Raw genomic sequence first — 21,207 nt, forward strand, 5'->3', positions numbered from 1 at the left:
GTTCAAGATACACCGCCCAGTGCTAGCGTGCTAGACAAGTATCGGCAACAGGCAGCCGAGAGGAAGGGGCGTCGATCCATCGACGTCCTTCCTTCCACAAAGGGCTCGGATGCTCGTGCTGACAAGGGCTCGGTCGCCCCTTCCCACAGGTCCAAGAAAAGGTTGAGGGATGGTGGTAACATTGCCACCACCACTCGTTCTCTAGGGTCTCTGCCGACACCGCCTCTCCATCGAGAAGCAGTCAAGGTGGACTCTCCCTCGCCCGTTCGTGTGGAGCAAGCGGCTCCACGTCCCGAGGCCGACCTCCATGTCACCCCTTGCCCTTTTGGGGGGTGACTTGCAATTTACTCGGAGGCACTCAGAAGGTGTTCCGAGGAGTGCCTTCCTCGGACCTTTTGAGGGGTGGCCTGGAGATGCTCACCCGGTTGTTCGTCATGGTCCAGCTGGGCATCCAAGAAAGGGATCGCCATGCCGAGGACATCTCCCGACTGGAGCATGAGGTGGCCGAGAGCGCTGACCGCTTGAAGCAGGCTCTGAATGCTAACACCGAGCTTTCGGAGAAGACAGCTTGGGAGGCGACCGAGCAAGAGTTGGCTCAGCACGAGGCTGCTGAAGTTGGGCGCGGTTGAGGGAGTTGAAGGTCGAGATGGCCAAGGTGGTGGCCGAGAATGTCAACCTAAAGAAGATGGTCGAGGAGAGAGATGAGAAGCTCTCATCCTCGGCCGATGAGTTGGCCACCATCCAGGCTGTCAAGGAAGAGGCTGAGGCCTAGCTTGATCGCAACTTTGAGAAGACTCAAGAGTTGCTCAAACAAAGCTTTCTTCGGGCTGTCCGCCAGGCCCATGTGCTCTGTGGGGGTCGCCGGCCTCTGGTGCTTTTGACCTTGACCACGAGGTATACCAGGGTCGGCTAATGCCTAGTGCCGAGGCGAGTGCTCTGGCGGCGCAGGAGGTTGGGCCGACCGAAGGCGAAGAGGGTGAAGTTCATGAAGACAATCAAGGTTAGATTTGCCTTCGGTCGGGCTATGGCCTTTCCTTGCTTTATATTTTTCTCTCTCCTCTGAGGCCGGGGTGTGGTCTCCTCTTTTGCAATTTTTTAATCTATCGCCCATTTCCTTTTCATTCGGTCTAATTGGATTTGAAGAAAAAACTTCCACAAGTTAAACATGTCGGTCTTTAATTGTTTGGGTGGTCGGCCATTATTTGTGATTGCATTAATCGAACAAATTGAATGGGCGGTCATCCATTAATTGTAAATTAAGTTAATAGAATAAGTTGAATGGGCAGTCGGCCATTAATTGTGATTCGAACAAGTTGAATGGGCGGTCAGCCATTAATTGTGATTTAAGTTAATCAAACAAGTTGGATGGACGGTCGGCCATTAATTGTGATTGCATTAATCGAACAAATTGAATGGGCGGTCGGCCATTAATTGTGATTGCATTAATCGAACAAATGGAATGGTCGATCGACCATTGATATGTGAGTTTATTTGTGCCAAGTTATAGTGTTAACTTGGGTATGCCGATGAGTCTCAGCAGGGTATGCTAGTTAAGGCTTCATCCAGACCAAACCGAGTGAGAGGTGTTGGCAGGATATGTCGTTTAAGGCTTCGTCCAGGCCAAACCTAGTTGATCGGTCTCGGCAAGGTATGCTGGTTAAGGCTTCATCCAAATCGAGTTGAGTGTGGGGTGTTGGCAGGGTATGCCGGTTAAGGTTTCATCAAGACCGAGCTGAGTGTGAGGTGTTGGTAGAGTTTGCCAGTTCAGGCTTCATCTAGACCAAACCTAGTTGATCGGTCTCGGCAGGGTATGTCGGTTAAGGCTTCATCCAGACTGAGTCGAGGGGTTGCAGGAGAACAGTGCTAGTACTTTAATGAAAACGCCTCGTCAAAACCTCCTTGGTAGGGTGAGGAAAGAGTGCGTGAGTTTATTTAATTCAGCTGTAATAAAACTTGAGGTGCGAGGCATTCCACGTCTTCGGTACAATTTTGCCCGAAAGCCACTCTAAGTGATAAGCTCCCCCCTTTGTGACTTCTCGGACTCAGAAAGGTCCCTCCCAGTTGGACAAGAACTTCCCTTCATTTTTCCTTGCATCACTGCGCATCCTCCAGACGAGGTCGCCCTTCTAGAAGCTCCTCGGTCGGACTTTGGTGTTGTATCGCCTAAACACCCGGATCTTGCAAGCGGCCTCCCGAATCATGCTCTTGTCATGAAACTCACTTACCAAATCGAGATTGACCGCTAGGCTTTCCTCGTTTAGGGTGAGGTCGAACATTTGCCTTCGTATGGTGGGCTCGGCCACCTCGACCAGTATCATGGCCTCGGCCCCAAATGTCAGGTTGTAGGGTGTCTCCTGCGTGGTAGTTTGGGGGGTGCATTTGTACGCCTAGAGTACTTCTATCAGCTACTCGGTCCATCGGCCTTTTGCCTTGCCCAGACGCTTTTTCAGCTCATTGAGTATGACCTTATTGGCGCCCTCGGCTTACCCATTAGTTTGTGGGTGTTCTACCGAAGCCATAACAGACTTGATGCCCAGGTCGCCGTAAATGGACTGCAGTCCTCGGTCAATAAAATGTCGGCCATTATCAGTTATTATTGTGTGTGGGACGCCAAATATGCAAATAATGTTATTCCATACGAAGTTTTGCACGTTTTTGGTCGAGATGGATGCAAGGGTTTCGACCTCAATCCATTTGGTGAAGTAGTCGACTCCCACGAGGAGGAACTTGGTCTGCCCTTTTCCTGGCGCAAAGGGACCGATAATGTCCATCCCCTAGATGGAAAATGACCATGGGGAGATAATACTGTGCAGCTCTTCTGGCCTTGGGTGATGGAGAGGGTCGAACTCCTGGCACTTGGCACATTTCTTCACGTACTCGGCACAGTACCCTGAACGGTTGACCAGTAGTAGCCAGCCCGTAGGACCTTAGCGGTCATATTCCTCGTCCCAGAGTGATTTTCGCAGACTCCCTCGTGGATCTCGTCCAGAATGTACTCGACCCGTTTGTTGGTGATGCACTTCAGTAGGAGGGCCGAGTATCCTCTTCGGTACAAGTCCTCGTTGATCATGGTGTAGAGGACACACTGTTGTTTCATCGCTTTTTCTTGCTCTAGCTTGCACATGTCGTCCTCTAGGTACTGCATGATGGGTATCATCTAGTTATCAGTCTTGGCCTCGTCTATTGCAAGGCATTCGGTCTCGGACACACTGGGGTGCCTCAGCCATATATGTATGACTAATCTTTGGTGGCTCTTCTTCTTGGTGACTGACAACTTAGACAATATGTCGGTCCTCTTGTTTTCCTCCCTCGGTATGTGTTCCAAGGGTGCCTTGTTGAATCAGGCAATGCTGTTTTTGGCCACGTGATAGTATCGTTGTTGATGGAAGAGGGTCAAGCACAACCTTAAAGGAAGGTCATGCACAAGGACATCTAGGGCCAACCACAAGGGCAATGACCAAGAGGCTTGATGAGGATTGGAACAAGGCCACCGATGGTAGAGAAATCTATCTTTACATGTTCCAAGAAAGCCCAACATCAAGCGTAGCATAGCTTTATTTTCTTGTCCAAATAGTATAGAATTTACTATTGTGAATTTGTTTAAATTGCAATTAGGATTAAGCTAGGTTTACCTAAGTTAGCTTACGGTTTCTAGAACCTACTAAACTAACTTAGGCCGCCCATGTGAAGGATAGGCGCACCATGTGCTCACATTTCCCATGTGCTCCCATGTGCTTCCATGTGCTCACATTTGCATGTAATTTGGCTAGCATTTTCTCTTCATTTACATGTGCATTTTCGGTCCTCCAAGGCTATTTAAGGAGGAGCCTACCTCATGTAAATCCAAGATGAATTTGAGTAATGAAATGTTGCCAAAATGTGTCATTCTTACTCCCTTGCCTAAAATCTCTCTAGATTTAGGTCTTTAATCTTCAACCCGTTCACCTACCAAAGAGAGCTGGCCGAACCTCTCTCACTCTCCTACTCTTCATGCACCTCCAAGGCTACCACAACTCTTAGGAGAGTCTTGTTCCACCATCAACCCATTGAAGCTTCCGCAAACCACCACAAAAACCGTAAAAGAGAAGAGCCCAATGCCATCATTTGGTATCATAGCTATGGTCTTCAAGAGATAAGTGTCTCTTTGTATTTTTCATTTTGAGTTCTTCTTATCTTCATGTTGTTCATCTTTTGTTCAAGTTGTCTTGCTGTTTTAAGTTTTTAATTTGTTTTGGATGCTATTCTAAGCATTTCAATCGGTAGAAATTGTTCAATTTGTTCTTGAGCACCTTATTTTCAATTTTGTGTAGGATTCTATGGTGAATTGTGTTGCTGTTTTTATTTTAGGATATTTCAGTCTTGCTTGAATTTCTGTTCGGTACATATGATGTGTTTGAGTCATTTTATTTTTTGAATTTATAAGTTTTGCATAGTCATGTAATTCCAAAATTGTCAACAAATCTTAGTAGTACTTTTCTTGATTCATTTGTTTCTTGTTTTGATTTGAGTGTTTAATTTGAATTCTGAATTGATTGTTCCTTTTGGTGCATTTTTCCTTTTAGTTTGAGTTCATATTTGTATGCTAGATCATACAAATTCTATCACATTCATTCCATTGTGTTTTTGTAGTTTCTCATTCTGTTTTTTTAATTCCAGATTTAGAATCCTCTGTTTCAACAAATTATGTTCTGGCTGTTTTGTTTTATGAAAATTAAATACGTTAAAAGAAAATTACAAGATTCTGGATTTCAGTGGTGTCAAGTGTTATCAAAAGAAGATAAAAAAGAATCAGTTGAAAAAAAAAGATAAATCACACAAAAAAAGTGTGCATTCTGGCGCTGAAACTGACGGTAATTGGACATTGTTTTTTGGAAACATTATTACAATTAATTGGTGCATGTGCTTGGAGTGAATCCAATGCCAAAAGTTTGTTAAGAAACTGAATTTTTTTTTTTTAAATTTTCAGAAGCAAATACAAAATAGCCAGCTCAGCATAAATCATTAAAGTCACGCTTTCTGAACCACAATATTTTCAGTAGTGCTATTTCGGTTTTTCAAATCAATTCTAGTGTCATTCTTTAGGTTCCTTTTGTGTGCCAACCTTTACTGAGTGCCTATTTTTATTTGCTTGTCCAATTTCATTCTGAACTCTTTCTAGTTGTGTCATATTATTAAATCCAATTGCAGTGGTGCTGTTTTTAAGTTTTAATTGTTTCTTGCTTTCTTTTCTTGACCTCTAAAATTGTTGGTGCATAAATATCAATTGGTGCTTGTTGAGTAGAAATTGACTTGAGGAGAGTCTAGCTCTACTTAGTAGGTACTGTTTTGAAGAATTTAATTGCTTAAACCATAAGAGGATCAAGGCAAGGGGCAGCAACAAATACAAATACCAAAATACACCATACACTTTGAAAGGCACAACAAAGAAAAGCAACAACAAGTCAAGGGAGTGCATAGCTTAACAAGCTGAAATTTAATTTGTGCAATTTAATTTCTTTTCATTTCTTGAATTGTAATTACATTTCACTTTTGTTAATTAGTGGATTAAATCACGAATTAGACAGTGAGTGTGTCTTCAAAGGCTCAAAGTGTCTAAGAAGCCTCACCTAGGAAACTACTAGTTTAAGCTTTGTAGATTAGCTTTGTTAATTGTTTTAGCTAGATTTCCTTACGTCAATATTTGTTTAATCTTGCTTTAATTTGCTTTTGCTTATCTTTGTTTAAAGCTTTGATAAATTGCTTTAGTTGTTAAATAGATTTGCATTGTTTTCTTGCATAAAATTTGATTTCTCCACCCTCATTGTGTTCTAAGTGATTTACCTAAAAAGAGAATTGTGTGAAGATTTTGAGGGATAGTTTTTGGCTAAGGCAAGACTTGGTATTTAATAGTTCTTAGTGACTCACCTCTCTTACCTAGAAAACTACCTTCATTAACTTTCCTCTTCTTTCTTAAAGTAAAGCATTTCTAAACTCAAAGTTTTAGTCATGTCTTCTCACTCCTCTAAATCTCTTGAAAGTGATGTGAAGTCCTTAAAATCTCTTTTAAGACAACTTTCCAAGGATGTTCAATTAATTTCATATAGACAATTGGAGAATGAGGCCAAAATCAATGAATTGACTAAAGCAAAGGATGAGAATTCTCAAAATTCAAAAAAATCACATACTCATGCATCTAACTCCAAAGATCATGATTCTCTAAGGGAGGAAAGTCTTAGAATCAATTATTACTACCAACCACCCCCTAGGAGAAGTAGAAGAAGAGAGCAAGAAAGCCCAAGAGAGGTCAGGGTAGACCTACCTCATTTCTATGGTAAAGAAGGTGTAGAAGTATACCTAGATTGGGAGATGAAGGTAGAGCAACTTTTTGCTTGCCATAGAGTGAGTGAAGAAAGGAAAGTGCGCTTAGCCACTCTTAGCTTTCAAGGAAATGCTATGTATTGGTGGACATCTTTAGAGAGAGATAGACGTCTTCATAGGGAGCCTCCCATAGAATATTGGAATGACCTTAGGGGAGCCCTAAGACGTCGCCACATACCCTCCTACTACAATATGGAGTTAATGGACAAGCTCCAAAGACTCCAACAAAGAAATATGAGTGTAGAAGAGTATAGACAAAAGATGGAGCTTTACATGATGAGAGCCTCTATTAGAGAGGAAGAGGTCAGCACCATAGCAAGGTTCCTAAGTGGGCTCACTCTTGAGATAAGAGATAGGGTTGAACTTCTCCCCTATCAAGACTTGAATGATTTGGTTCAACTTTGCATTAAAGTTGAACAACAAAATTTACGAAAAACTTCAAGTCAAAGGGTAGGTTCATATTCTAACTTCTATCCCAAGAGAGATTTTAAAAGGGAAGTTAGCACATCTAGAGAGAAACCAAAAGAAACTACTAAACCCTTAGCAAAGGATACCTCCACCCCACCTATCCGAGCTAGGGACACCAAATGTTTTAAATGTTTTGGAAGAGGACATGTGCAAGCACAATGTCCAAACCAAAGAGCTTTGTTCTTAAAAGGAAAAGGTGAATACACTAGTGGTGAGGATGAGCCTAGTGAAAAAGAAGAGGAAGGGGGAGATGATGAGAGGGTAAATCCTTTAGAGGGGGATTTATTAATGATTAGGAGAACCCTCAACAATCAACCCAGTGCATCCATAGAAACACAAAGGGAGAACATCTTTCACACAAGATGCAATGTTTTAGAAAATATATGCTCTCTCATTGTGGATAGTGGATCAAGCTGCAATTTTTGTAGCGCTAGGATGGTTGAGAAACTAAATCTACAAGTAGTTCCTCATCCTAAACCTTACAAATTACAATGGATCAATGAGAATGGGGAACTAAGTGTAGATAAACAAGTGGAAGTCAAGTTCTCTATAGGTAACTACAAAGACAAAGTTTTATGTGATGTAGTGTCTATGGAAGCTTGTCATATCTTATTAGGTAGACCATGGCAATTTGATAAGAAAACCTTGCATGATGGTCTAACTAACGAGATTTCCTTCACCCATAAGCACAAAAAGTTTGTACTTAATCCTTTACCACATTCCCAAGTGGTAAGAGATCAAATACAAATGAAACATAAGAAGGATGAGGAGAAAAAAAAGAGATAGAAAAAGAGAAAATCCTTAGGGATAGGAAGGCGTGGGAGAAGAGTGTTCCTTCCCACAAGGTTATTCAACAAGACAAACCTTTTGAAAACACCTTGGAAAATATGCTTCTAGTTGAAAAACCTAGCCTAATCTTTTGTAAAAGAACACTTACATGCACTGCCACAAATCTTGAACCCATGAGTCTACCTCCTCAAGTTACAAATCTTTTAAGTGAATTTGAAGATATATTCTCTAAAGAGGGGCCAAAAGGACTTCCTCCTTTTAGAGGTATAGAACATCAAATTGACTTGATTTCGGGGGCAAGCCTACCAAATAGGCCAGCATATAGAACTAACCCCGAGGAAACAAAGGAGATAGAGTCTCAAGTTCAAGACTTGTTGGAGAAGGGTTGGGTTCAAAAGAGCCTAAGCCCTTTGTGTTGTACCTGTCTTGTTGGTGCCCAAAAAGGATGGAAAATGGAGAATGTGTTGTGATTGTCGAGCAATCAACAACATCACCATCAAGTATAGGCATCCAATCCCAAAGCTTGATGACATGCTTGATAAGTTACATGGGTCAATTATATTTTCCAAGATTGGTCTTAAAAGTGGGTATCACCAAATTCAAATCAAAGAGGGTGATGAGTGGAAAACCGCTTTTAAGACCAAGTTTGGACTATATGAGTGGTTGGTGATGCCTTTTGGTCTCACTAACGCACCTAGTACATTCATGAGGCTAATGAATCATGCCTTGCGAGATTTCATAGGTAAATATGTAGTAGTATACTTTGATGATATCTTAGTGTATAGTAAAAACCTAGAAGACCATCTAAGTCACCTTAGGGAAGTTCTTCTAGTGCTTAGGAAAAATAGTTTGTTTGCCAATAGTGATAAATGTACTTTTTGTGTGGATAGTATAGTTTTTCTAGGCTTTATAGTTAACAAAAAGGGGGTACATGTTGACCCCGAGAAAATCAAAGCCATCCAAGAGTGGCCAACTCCACAAAATGTAAGTGATGTGAGAAGCTTTCATGGTTTAGCTAGCTTTTATAGACGCTTTGTGCCAAATTTTTCAAGCATAGCTTCACGTCTCAATGAGCTTGTAAAGAAAGATATTGCATTTTTTTGGAATGAAAAGCATGAACAAGCCTTTCAAAGGCTAAAGGCTCAACTTACCAATGCACCCATTCTAGCTCTACCAAATTTTGCTAAAACTTTTGAGATAGAATGTGATGCATCGGGGGTTGGCATAGGTGCGGTTTTGTTACAAGGTGGACATCCCATTGCTTATTTTAGTGAAAAACTTCATGGGGCCACCCTTAACTATCCCACCTATGACAAAAAGCTCTATGTACTTGTGAGGGCCTTAAAGACTTGGGAACACTATCTTGTTTCAAAAGAATTTGTTATTCATAGTGATCATGAGTCTTTAAAATATTTGAGAGGCCAACACAAGCTCAATAAAAGGCATGAAAAATGGATGGAATTTCTTGAACAATTTCCTTATGTTATCAAATACAAGAAGGGAAGCACAAACACAGTGGTGAATGCTCTCTCAAGGAGACATGTGCTCTTTTCAAAACTTGGTGCCCAAATTCTTGGATTTGACCACATAAAAGAACTTTATCAAGAAGACCAAGTCTTTGCATCCATCTATGCTAAATGTGAACATAGAGCACAAGAGGGTTACTATGTGACCGAGGGATATCTTTTTAAGGAAAGCAAACTTTGTATTCCCCAAGGTACACATATAAAGCTTCTTGTAAAAGAATCACATGAGGGGGGTCTCATGGGCCATTTTGGAGTTGACAAGACTTTTGATCTCTTAAAAGGAAATTATTGCCCACACATGAGAAAGGATGTCCAAAGACATTGTTCCAGATGCATTTCATGTTTAAAAGCAAAATCTAGAACAATGCCTCATGGACTATATACTCTTTTACCCCCTTTACCGATTGCAAATGCTCCTTGGGAAGATATTAGCATGGATTTCATCTTAGGACTTCCAAGTGTTAGAGTTCAGTAGTGTCTAAGTTCAAGAGGGGAGGGGTGAATTGACCTTATCAAATTTTCGCAAAAGAGGTTGTTTTACAGTTTAACAGTGGTGAAAAGAACAAATTGATATTAAACGAAACAGATTGTTGTACATATGGCTTTTAGCACAACCAGAACATGATCAGCACGGTTTAGATCAACCAACAGCAATACCAGAACCAAAGTGATTAACTTTCACAGTTTATAAATTGGCAGTTTGTAGCACAGAATTAATCAATTTTACTTAACATAAGCCATCTAGAGTAATGAATCAAATGTCACAGTTCAGTTAAAGAAAACAGTTCACCCTTTTTACCCTATAACAGATTCACACAGCAGCTTGATTTATGTTTAGAGAATTGATTAACAAGTTAGAACGGCAGATTTAACTAGGTTCAGAATTAACAGATTTCGTTTTAATAGAACAGATTTCTTTCTTGACATATTATGTGAAAACACAGAATTAAGTGCAGGGATGAGAAAAGAAACACAAGAGAATTTTTATACTGGTTCACTCATCAAGAGCTACGTCCAGTTCACCTTACTCCAAGATGGAATTCACTAAAAACATATACAATCAATTACACATACACAACAGTTCTTGAACCCTTCAAAAACTTCAACAACCAATGCTGAAAAACACTATTCCAGCATACCTTGCACTCCAAGAAACCCTATCTAGAGTGACTAACACTTATACCTATTACAAGAATGAATAAGGGAAAGATTACACCTGAAACTGTGTTGCAAGAACATAAACCAGTTGTTCTATTTGCTCCAAAACAGTACCATCACCTTCAACCAGCACAAGGTTCTTCAAGAACAGGCTCTCATGTATTTCTCTTTTCAAAAACCTTTGCAAAACCTTTTCAATTCTCTTTTTCACACACGAAATGTTGTATCTCTGTCAAACTGTGATTGTTCAACATCCCTTCACGTGAGAAGGGCATTTTATTTTATAGAGAACAGTTTCTAACCACTTTTAAAAAACAGTTACAGAGCAGTTTAAAAAACAACAGATTGATTCTAAAAAACAACAGGTTAAATGTTGATAAAACTGCCAGCTCAGCTTAACTGAAATAACAGACTGAGATTTACCTTTGGTGCCCTAACAGAATTTCGAAAAGCCTTTAACAGAGAAGAAATAAACTGATTGCTTCTCAATAAAACAGATTTATTTTTTGTACTGAATCAAACCATTTAAGAAAACTTTAAAAAGCTTTTCCAAAACCATTTAACCACATCATGAGCTTGATCTTACTACCTTGATTTGACATCTAGGATGGGTCATGCAGCAAAAGGCAACCTTTGAATATACACAAACCTAAAATACAGAACCATCTAAGACCTATTGCAACCTTCAAAGCAAACTAACTAAAGACTACATCAAACACACCAATGCAAGGTTGAGATGAGCTTCATCCATCTCCAACAATCTCCCCCTGTTTGATGGAGACAAAAATCTCTTTGCTTTGTATACTTGATGATCAAAACTGCACTGAACTAGCTTCCAAGCAAATTGCACAACAACATTTAGAGATAAAACCAGAATATAACAGTATATGAGTTGTGTGCTACCTCCCTGCAGGTTGAGTCAGATCATCAACTTATGTGAGCACTCTTTTATCTGTCCTTCTCCCCCTTTGGGTTCATAAAACAGAGTAGAACATTGAAAAAAAGAAGCACACCACAGATATGCATAATAGTTCAAACTAAAGCCAGTTTATAGGTCTATTACAAACCAAAACAGAATTAAAACCGATGGAGAAAGAAAAAGAGAACAGAGAAAACCAATTGTTCAACAAGACATAAAGGATAAAAACATTGTAGAGATCACTTGTTATAGTGGTAGAGCTCGGCTAGCTGCTCCTGAACTCCTTCAATTTGGTCATCCAAGTGTTGAAACCTGGCTTGGGTCATTTCATAGTACTCCTTTTGGTCGTATGTGAGTGTATCTAGCCTGTTTAGCACTTGCCTTTCGAACATGGATAGAAGTTCACCTCTATGCACAGGTTCCTGATATGCTACCAATGCATTTTGGCTTGTAGCAGTAACATCCTCATTTGCAAAAGGGTGCACTGGTGACTCATCCATGTGCTGCACACCATCAGCATTTTCTTCTTCTTCATCTCCTGGATTAGCTGTTTCATTCTCAGCTCTATTTGCAGCATTCCTTCGAAAGATCCAGCTGTCTTCCTCCTTTTGGAACCCCATTTTCAAGAGAGTGGAGTTGTCTATTTCACTGGTTGCCTTAATGGTGTCATTTCTCTCATTTGCAGTATCAACTTCAAAATAGTCAATTAGTTTTGATACAAAAATTGCATATGGAAAACGATAATCGGGAAGCCTTGTGGATTTGAGCATATGCTCTACCATTGTACTTACCCAATTTACCTTGATTTGATTCATTATACAGTATAGCATAATCAAATCCTCTTCATGAAGAGTAGCATGATTACTTCCTCTAGGAGTAAGCTACCAAGAAATTATGTAGGCTAGAAGTCTTAGAATTAAGGTCAGATTACCAGCATGAAATCGAGCTACTGGTTCAGCCGGATTTCTAACACAGCTCCTGTAAAACTGCATTTTGTTGAACCCTTGAATTCCAGCAGTATTCCCTTTACTAACCTTCATTCCCGAATACTTGATTCCTCCCACATTGCTCCATATTCCCTTGTAATTTTCAGCTTCACACCTTTCACATGGGAGACTAGATTTTTGCCATCTTGAACCAGATTGTTGTAGAACACTTTCACCAAGTCTGGATAGACATTTCCAGTTATTTCTAAGAAGCTTTTGATGCTTGAGCAGGGTTTTCGCTTCAGTCAGATTATCTTCTCTCAACCAAGAAAATTCTAGCACCTTGGGCACATTGACTTGCTTTCTGCTTGTTTCATGGATGAACCTTGTCATAGCTTCAGAATCTCCAGCAAACCAGTTTTCTAGAATGCCTTGGTTGTTGTTGGATTGCTCTTTGCATTTCTTCTTTCTGTGTGATGAGGATGTCATGCTCTATCTATTTTTACCTGCACCTGGACAGCTTGTAGAGGAATGAGATAGTGCGCAAAGCAATTGATCAATGCCAGATTAATATAGGGCTTTAGATCAGATTTCAAGAATTATGGGTTTAAAAAAAATCAATTCAATCAGATATGCTTCAGATTTTATTCTTGTGGTACAGCAGGTTCAGGTATTGATTTACGCAAGAATATATTGGAACCTGATTTTAGTTTGATAAATCAAATCTGTTGCACCTACACAATATACAATCAGTTAGGATACCCACATAATAATTGTCATATACCTGCTGGTTAATAACTGTAAAAGCAGTCAAAGATAAAGAGGGAGAGAGAGAGAGAGAAAGAGAAAAAAAAACAAATCTTTCTCTTTCCTAGTCACAGATGTGATTCTGAAACAGAGAGCAAAACATGTTAAAATATAAAATAACAGATTGAATTTTTTACTGCAGAGGACAATTTAAGCTAATGATACCCAATTCATTTAGAAGAAAATAAAACCTATCTTTAGCAAGAGGTTTAGTAAAGAGATCAGCTAATTGAAATTCAGTGCCAATGAATTTGATATCACAAGTTCCATTAGCTATATGTTCTCTTAGGAAGTGATGTCTAATTTCAATATATTTAGTTCTTGAATGCATGACAGGATTCTTAGACAGATTTATAGCACTAGTGTTATCACAATTTATAGGTATCTTGTTTAATAGAATCCCAAAGTCACTTAGTTGCTGCCTTAGCCATAAGGTTTGAGCACAACAACTTCCAGCAGCTATGTATTCTGCTTCTGCTGTAGAGAGAGCAACACAAGCTTGTTTCTTGCAATGCCAAGAGATTAGGCTTGATCCAAGCATGTGACAAGTCCCACTTGTGCTCTTCCTATCAACCTTGCAACCTGTAAAGTCAAAATCTGAAAAACCAGTTAAGTTTAAAGATACATTGTTAGGATACCATAATCCAACATCCTTCGACCCTTGCAAGTATTTCAGAATTCTCTTTGTTGCATTGTAGTGTGATTCCTTTGGATTAGATTGATATCTAGCACATAAGCACACAGCAAACATAATGTCAGGCCTGCTAGCAGTTAAGTATAACAAAGAACCAATTAAACCCCTGTATTTGGATTGATCCACTAATTTTCCTGTACAATCTTGTTCCAGCTGGCAGCTTGTTGAAATAGGAGTGTTGATTGCCTTGCATTGATCCTCTTGAGCAGCTCCTTGCAGTACTTTTCTTGACTTATGAAAATTCCATCCTTGAGCTGTTTCACTTGTAGTCCAAGGAAGAAATTCATTTCCCCTAACATTGACATCTCAAACTCGCTCTTCATTGTTTTCACAAAGTCTTCACACATCTCTTCATTTGTGGATCCAAAGATAATATCATCCACATAGACTTGCACAAGTATAATGTCTTCTCTTTTCTTCTTTATGAACAGAGTTTTATCAGAATTGCCACGGTTATATCCTTGAGAGAGCAGAAACTCACTTAGTCTCTCATACCATTGCCTAGGTGCCTGCTTCAATCCATATAACGCCTTCTTAAGCATGTACACATGCTCTGGATTTTTATGATCTTCGAACCCTAGAGGCTGAGATACAAACACCTCTTCATTAATGTAACCATTTAAGAATGCACTCTTGACATCCATTTGAAATAGCTTGAAGCCTTGTATGCTGGAAAATGCTAGGAGTAATCTGACAGCTTCAAGACGTGCTACTAGTGCATAGGTTTCACCAAAATCAATTCCCTCTTCTTGGTTGTAACCTTTAGCAACCAGCCTTGCTTTATTTCTAGTGATAGCCCCATGTTCATCCAGCTTGTTCTTGTACACCCACTTGGTTCCTATGATATTCATCTCATGTCTTCTTGGAACCAAAGTTCACACTTCATTGTATTCAAACTGGTTCAGTTCTTCCTGCATTGTTGTTATCCAATTGTTGTCTTGTAGTGCTTCTTCCAGACTTTTAGGCTCAATCTGTGAAACAAAGGCCACTGTTTTGCAGAAATTATTCAGTGAATTTCTTGTTGAGACTCCTTTCTCAGTTTTACCAATTACATTGTCTAGTGTGAGATCCCTGGGTGTTTTCCATTCTTTAGGCAATCCTGCATTCACAATAGATTCTTTGACAGCATTTGGATTAGTTGCATCAAGCTCACTAGATTGATTCTTTTTCAAAATGGTTCTTAAATCATCCATACCAGGTTCATCCAGAACAGATTTAGGCACAGAACAATCTGTTTCATCAAATACAACATGTATAGATTTTTCTACTGCAAGCAATCTTTTATTATACACTCTATAAGCATGTCCATTTATAGCATAACCAATATGTATTCCTCCATCTGATTTAGGATCAAATTTCCCCAGATTGTCTTTACCATTATTTAGAACAAAACACTTGCAGCCAAAAACCCTAAGATGACTAATGCTAGGCTTCCTACCTTTATACAATTCATAGGGAGTTTTCTTAAGAATTTGTCTAATCAAGGTTTTGTTAAGCACAAAAGAAGCAGTGTATACTGCATCAGCCCAAAAATATTTAGGTAAACCAGATTCATTTAACATGGTCCTAGCTAACTCTTCTAATGACCTATTCTTCCTTTCAACTACACCATTTTGTTGGGGTGTCCTAGGAGCAGAATAGCTATGTGTGATCCCATGTTTTTCACAATATCTATCAAATTTTGCATTCTGAAATTCTCCCTCATGATCACTATGAATCTATTTTATTCTATTTTCATTTTCATTATGCAGAACCTTAGCAAGTTTCTTAAAGGCTTTATATGCATCATTTTTAGAAGCAAGAAACAAGGTCCATGTATATCTTGAAAAGTCATCAACAATCACCAAGGCATAGTAATTTCCAGCTAAGCTAGCAATCCTAGATGGTCCAAACAAGTCCATATGTAAGACATCCAAGGCTTTATTTGTAGAAACCACATTTTTAGATTTAAATGAAGTTCTTATCTGTTTTCCCTTTACACAAGCATCACACAATCTGTTATTCTGAAATTTTATGCTTGGTAAACCAGAAACAAGTTCCTTAGACTTCAGCTTATTCAAGTGATTTGTATGGATATGAGCTAGCCTCCTATGCCACAGCCAGGACTCATCACTTTTAGACAACAAACACTCATTTTCAGAACAACTATTCATAATGTCTAAGAGATAGATGTTGTTTACCCTTTTTCCTGTGAAAAGCACCTTACCAGAGATTTCATTTGAGATTGTACAAGTGTTGGCTTCGAAATTAACCTTGTATCCCTTGTCACACAGCTGGCTAATGCTTAGAAGACTATGCTTTAGCCCTTCAACATACAGTACATTCTCAATAGTGGTTGAGTCTTTAGTGCCAACATCTCCTCTTCCAAGAATTCTTCCTCTATTGTTGTCTCCATATGTGACGTGTCCTTCAGCTTTGAGTTTTAGGCTTATGAATTGAGTCAAGTCACCTGTCATGTGCTTCGAGCACCCACTGTCCAGGTACCACTGATTTTTCCTGCTATTCTTCTGCAAAACAGATTCAGTACATATGGTACCCTTTTTAGTCTAGGGCCAAGTATGATTAATACCTTTCCTTAGGAAGCCATTTGGTCAACCCTTTTGGAACAAGGTACCTTCTAGCTTTACATGTTCTAGATATATGTCCAGACTTCATACAATAAAAACAAGTTGCAGAATATATTGTATTTGAACAGCTAACAGAGGAAAAACCTGTTTTGGAAGGAACAAAAAAACTGGACAGCTTTTTCACATTGCTTTTCATTCCATAATTATATCCTAGACCATTTTTATTAAAAACAACATTCTGTGAACCTAATAAATTTTCAAGATTTTCTCTTCCTTTGGTGAAATTTGAAAGTGTTTTTAACAAATATTCAACCTGTTTTTCCAACTTCTTACAATTATCACAGGTTTTTATTGATGCATGCAAACAGGTTAATTCAAGGCTAACCAATTCAGTTTTAGCTTTGTGCAGTTCTTCTTCAAGAGCTTTGACCTTAGGTTCAAGTACCCTATTTACTCTATTCAATTTGTTGCAAATGACAGCTAATCTGTTTGCTTCATCATGTGTTTCCTTAAAGGCAATTAACAGCTGATCATAGCTTTCAGAATCAGTAGAAAAATCACTTACTGAATCAGAGTTAGATTCTTCATCATTCACCATAAAGCACAGATTTGCTTCCTCACTTTCGGTTGAGGAATCACTAGATGAGGATACATCATTTTCTTCCCATGAGATGTATGCTCTTTTGCCTTTGCTTCTTTCACTCTTCTTGCTTGCTGATTTTTCTTTGTTTTGATTGTTTGGACAATCAGCCTTTATATGACCTGGTTTACCACATCCAAAACAAGTGTAATTTGAAGAATTTGAATCATTGGATTTAGAATACCTCTTCCTTTGTTGAATTCTGTCACAGTTTTTCTTTCTAAGAAATCTACTCAATTTTCTGGTGAGCAGACTCAATGTCTCATCATGTTCAGGATTCTCTTCTTCCTCACTTGTATCATGTTCCATGGTAGTTTTCAAGGCAATTCCTTTGGCTCTCTTCTCCACAGTTTCTTGTTCTTTCAATCTTTTCAGCTCTAGTTCATGCTCCATCAGCTTTCCAAAGAGTGCAGCAGTGGACATCTTGGATAAATCTCTGGATTCTGAGATTGTTGTTACCTTAGGCTGCCAGCTCCTATCAAGGCATTTCAACACCTTTATGTTGAGCTCTTCCTTGTCAAAGACTTTACCAAGGCCAGTGAGGTGATTTACAATATGTGTAAATCGTTTTGCACATCTGCAATACTCTCTTCTGATTGCATTCTGAACAGTTCGTATTCCTGAATGAGTGAGTGCTTCCTTGCTCGTTTCACATCATCCGTCCCTTCATGAGTTACCTCTAGTACCTCCCACATCTCCTTAGCTGAGTTGCATTGAGAAACTCTAAAGAACTCATCCATATTCAGTGTAGAGGTGATGATGTTCTTGGCTAAGGAGTCATATTGGGCCTTCTTCCTCTCGGTTTCACTCCATTCAGACCAAGGCTTCTTTATTGTTTCTTCTTTGACAACCTGCATAGGTATAAAAGGTCCACTGACCACTGCATCCCAAATACCCATATCAATAGATTCCATAAAGATTTTCATCCTGATTTTTCAGAAAGCATAGTTAACACCACCAAACATAGGAGGTCTATTAATAGACACACCTTCAGCAAAAGGCATTTTAAACTCAGACATCATGCATACACTTGACCAAAATACAAGCCCTAGCTCTTGATACCAATTGTTAGAGTTAAGCAGTGTCTAAGTTCAAGAGGGGAGGGGTGAATTGACCTTATCAAATTTTCGCAAAAGACGCTGCTTTACAGTTTAACAGTGGTGAAAAGAACAGATTGATATTAAACGAAACAGATTGTTGTACAGATGGCTTTTAGCACAACCAGAACATGATCAGCACAGTTTAGATCAACCAGCAGCAATACCAGAACCAAATTCATTAACTTTCACAGTTTATAAAGTTGTAGTTTGTAGCACAGAATTAATCAATTGTACTTAACATAAGCCATCTAGAGTAATGAATCAAATGCCACAGTTCAGTTAAAGAAAACAGTTCACCCTTTTTACCCTATAACAGATTCACACAGCAGCTTGATTTATGTTTAGAGAATTGATTAACAAGTTAGAACGGCAGATTTAACCAGGTCCAGAATTAACAGATTTCGTTTTAATAGAACAGATTCCTTTCTTGACAAATTATGTGAAAACACAGAATTAAGTGCAGGGATGAGAAAAGAAACACAAGAGAATTTTTATACTGGTTCACTCATCAAGAGCTACGTCCAGTTCACCTTACTCCAAGGTGGAATTCACTAAAAACAGATACAATCAATTACACACACACAGCAGTTCTTGAACTCTTCAAGAACTTCAACAACCAAGGCTGAAAAACACTATTCCAGCATACCTTGCACTCCAAGAAACCCTATCTAGAGTGACTAACACTTATACTTATTACAAGAATGAATAAGGGAAAGATTACACCTGAAACTGTGTTGCAAGAACATAAACCAGTTGTTCTATTTGCTCCAAAACAGTACCATCACCTTCAACCAGCACAAGGTTCTTCAAGAACAGGCTCTCATGTATTTCTCTTTTCAAAAACCTTTGCAAAACCTTTTCAATTCTCTTTTTCACACACGAAATGTTGTATCTCTGTCAAACTGTGATTGTTCAACATCCCTTCACGTGAGAAGGGCATTTTATTTTATAGAGAACAGTTTCTAACCACTTTTAAAAAACAGTTACATAGCAGTTTAAAAAACAACAGATTGATTCTAAAAAACAACAGGTTAAATGTTGATAAAACTGCCAGCTCAGCTTAACTGAAATAACAGACTGAGCTTTACCTTTGGTGCCCTAACAGAATTTCGAAAAGCCTTTAACAGAGAAGAAATAAACCGATTGCTTCTCAATAAAACAGATTTATTTTTTGTACTGAATCAAACCATTTAAGAAAAATTTAAAAAGCTTTTCCAAAACCATTTAACCACATCATGAGCTTGATCTTACTACCTTGATTTGGCATCTAGGATGGGTCATGCAACAAAAGGCAACCTTTGAATATACACAAACCTAAAATACATAACCATCTAAGACCTATTGCAACCTTCAAAGCAAACTAACTAAAGACTACATCAAACACACCAATGCAAGGTTGAGATGAGCTTCATCCATCTCCAACACCTAGGACTGCAAGAGGTCATGATTCTATCTTTGTGGTAGTGGATCGTTATAGCAAAATGTCCCATTTTATTCCTTGCCACAAAGTAGATGATGCTCAAAATATTTCTAGACTCTTCGTTAGAGAAGTGGTGAGACTTCATGGTTTACCAAGAAGTATAGTATCCGATAGAGATCCTAAGTTCATAAGCCATTTTTGGAAAACCCTTTGGGGCAAGCTTGGCACAAGACTACAATTTTCAACATCTTGTCATCCTCAAACGGATGGCCAAACCGAAGTAGTCAATAGATCTCTTGGTACTATGCTTAGGACAATCATGAAGGGTAACCACAAATCTTGGGATGAGTACCTTCCCCATATTGAATTTGCTTACAATAGACTAGTTCATAAAACTACTAATGCTTCTCCTTTTGAAGTTGTATATGGATTTAATCCTCTCACTCCCTTGGATTTGTTACCTCTTCCTAATCCACAAGAATTTGTGCATAAGGAAGGAGTTATCAAAGCCGACTTTGTTAAGAAAATACATGAGAAGGTTAAACTACAAATACAACAACAAAATGAAAAGTATGCAAAATACAACAATAAAGGGAAGAGAGAAATAATTTTTGAAGAGAGAGACTTAGTTTGGCTTCATCTTAGAAAAGATAGATTTCCTACCAAGAGAAAATCCAAACTTAGTCCCCGTGGTGATGGACCCTTTCAAGTCCTCAAGAAAGTCAATAATAATGCTTGCAAATTGGATTTACCTATTGAATATGGAGTACATAATACTTTTAATGTAATTGATTTATCTGCATTTGTAGGTACCAATGAAGACGAGGACGATTTGGATTTGAGGACAAATCCTTTCCAAGGGGGAGGGGATGATGGAAGAGGGCCGAGCACAAGGACATCTAGGGCCAACCACAAGGGCAATGACCAAGAGGCTTGATGAGGATTGGAACAAGGCCACCGATGGTAGAGAAATCTATCTTTACATGTTCCAAGAAAGCCCAACATCAAGCGTAGCATAGCTTTATTTTCTTGTCCAAATAGTATAGAATTTACTATTGTGAATTTGTTTAAATTGCAATTAGGATTAAGCTAGGTTTACCTAAGTTAGCTTACGGTTTCTAGAACCTACTAAACTAACTTAGGCCGCCCATGTGAAGGATAGGCGCACCATGTGCTCACATTTCCCATGTGCTCACATTTCCCATGTGCTCACATTTGCATGTAATTTGGCTAGCATTTTCTCTTCATTTACATGTGCATTTCCGGTCCTCCAAGGCTATTTAAGGAGGAGCCTACCTCATGTACATTCAAGATGAATTTGAGTAATGAAATGTTGCCAAATGTGTCATTCTTACTCCCTTGCCTAAACTCTCTCTAGATTTAGGTCTTTAATCTTCAACCCTTTCACCTACCAAAGAGAGCTGGCCGAACCTCTCTCACTCTCCTACTCTTCATGCACCTCCAAGGCTACCACAACTCTTAGGAGAGCCTTGTTCCACCATCAACCCATTGAAGCTTCCGCAAACCACCACAAAAATCGTAAAAGAGAAGAGTTCAATGCCATCAGTTGCAGCAAAGGCTCCTTCACCTCGAATTCTCCTTTTATTTGGCCGATCATGACCTGGGAGTCGCTTTTGCACGTAACCTCACGTGCTCCCATGTCATAGGCTAGGTTTAGCCCAGCGAGCAAGGCCTCGTACTTGGCCTGGTTTTTGGTCGCCCTAAATCCGAATTGGAGGGCTTGCTCCAAAAGAAGGTCGTTCGGCCCTTTCAGAATAAGCATCCGTCTTGCTGTGAGGACCAGGGCGAAAGCCACATTCTCGATCATCTGGTATC

General features: G+C 39.2%; 1 protein-coding gene across 1 annotated transcript; it reads left to right on the forward strand.

The window, feature by feature from the left end:
* The first annotated feature begins 5,985 nt into the window (after positions 1–5,985).
* Positions 5,986–9,615, forward strand: LOC137809266 (uncharacterized). Its single transcript, XM_068610401.1, has 2 exons — positions 5,986–7,378; positions 8,519–9,615. Exons 1-2 carry the CDS (start codon positions 5,986–5,988, stop codon positions 9,613–9,615), a joined length of 2,490 nt encoding a protein of 829 aa, XP_068466502.1.
* The last annotated feature ends 11,592 nt before the right edge of the window (positions 9,616–21,207 follow it).

This window comes from Phaseolus vulgaris, chromosome 2, assembly GCF_000499845.2.
Source record: "Phaseolus vulgaris cultivar G19833 chromosome 2, P. vulgaris v2.0, whole genome shotgun sequence".
NCBI classification, from domain to species: domain Eukaryota; kingdom Viridiplantae; phylum Streptophyta; class Magnoliopsida; order Fabales; family Fabaceae; genus Phaseolus; species Phaseolus vulgaris.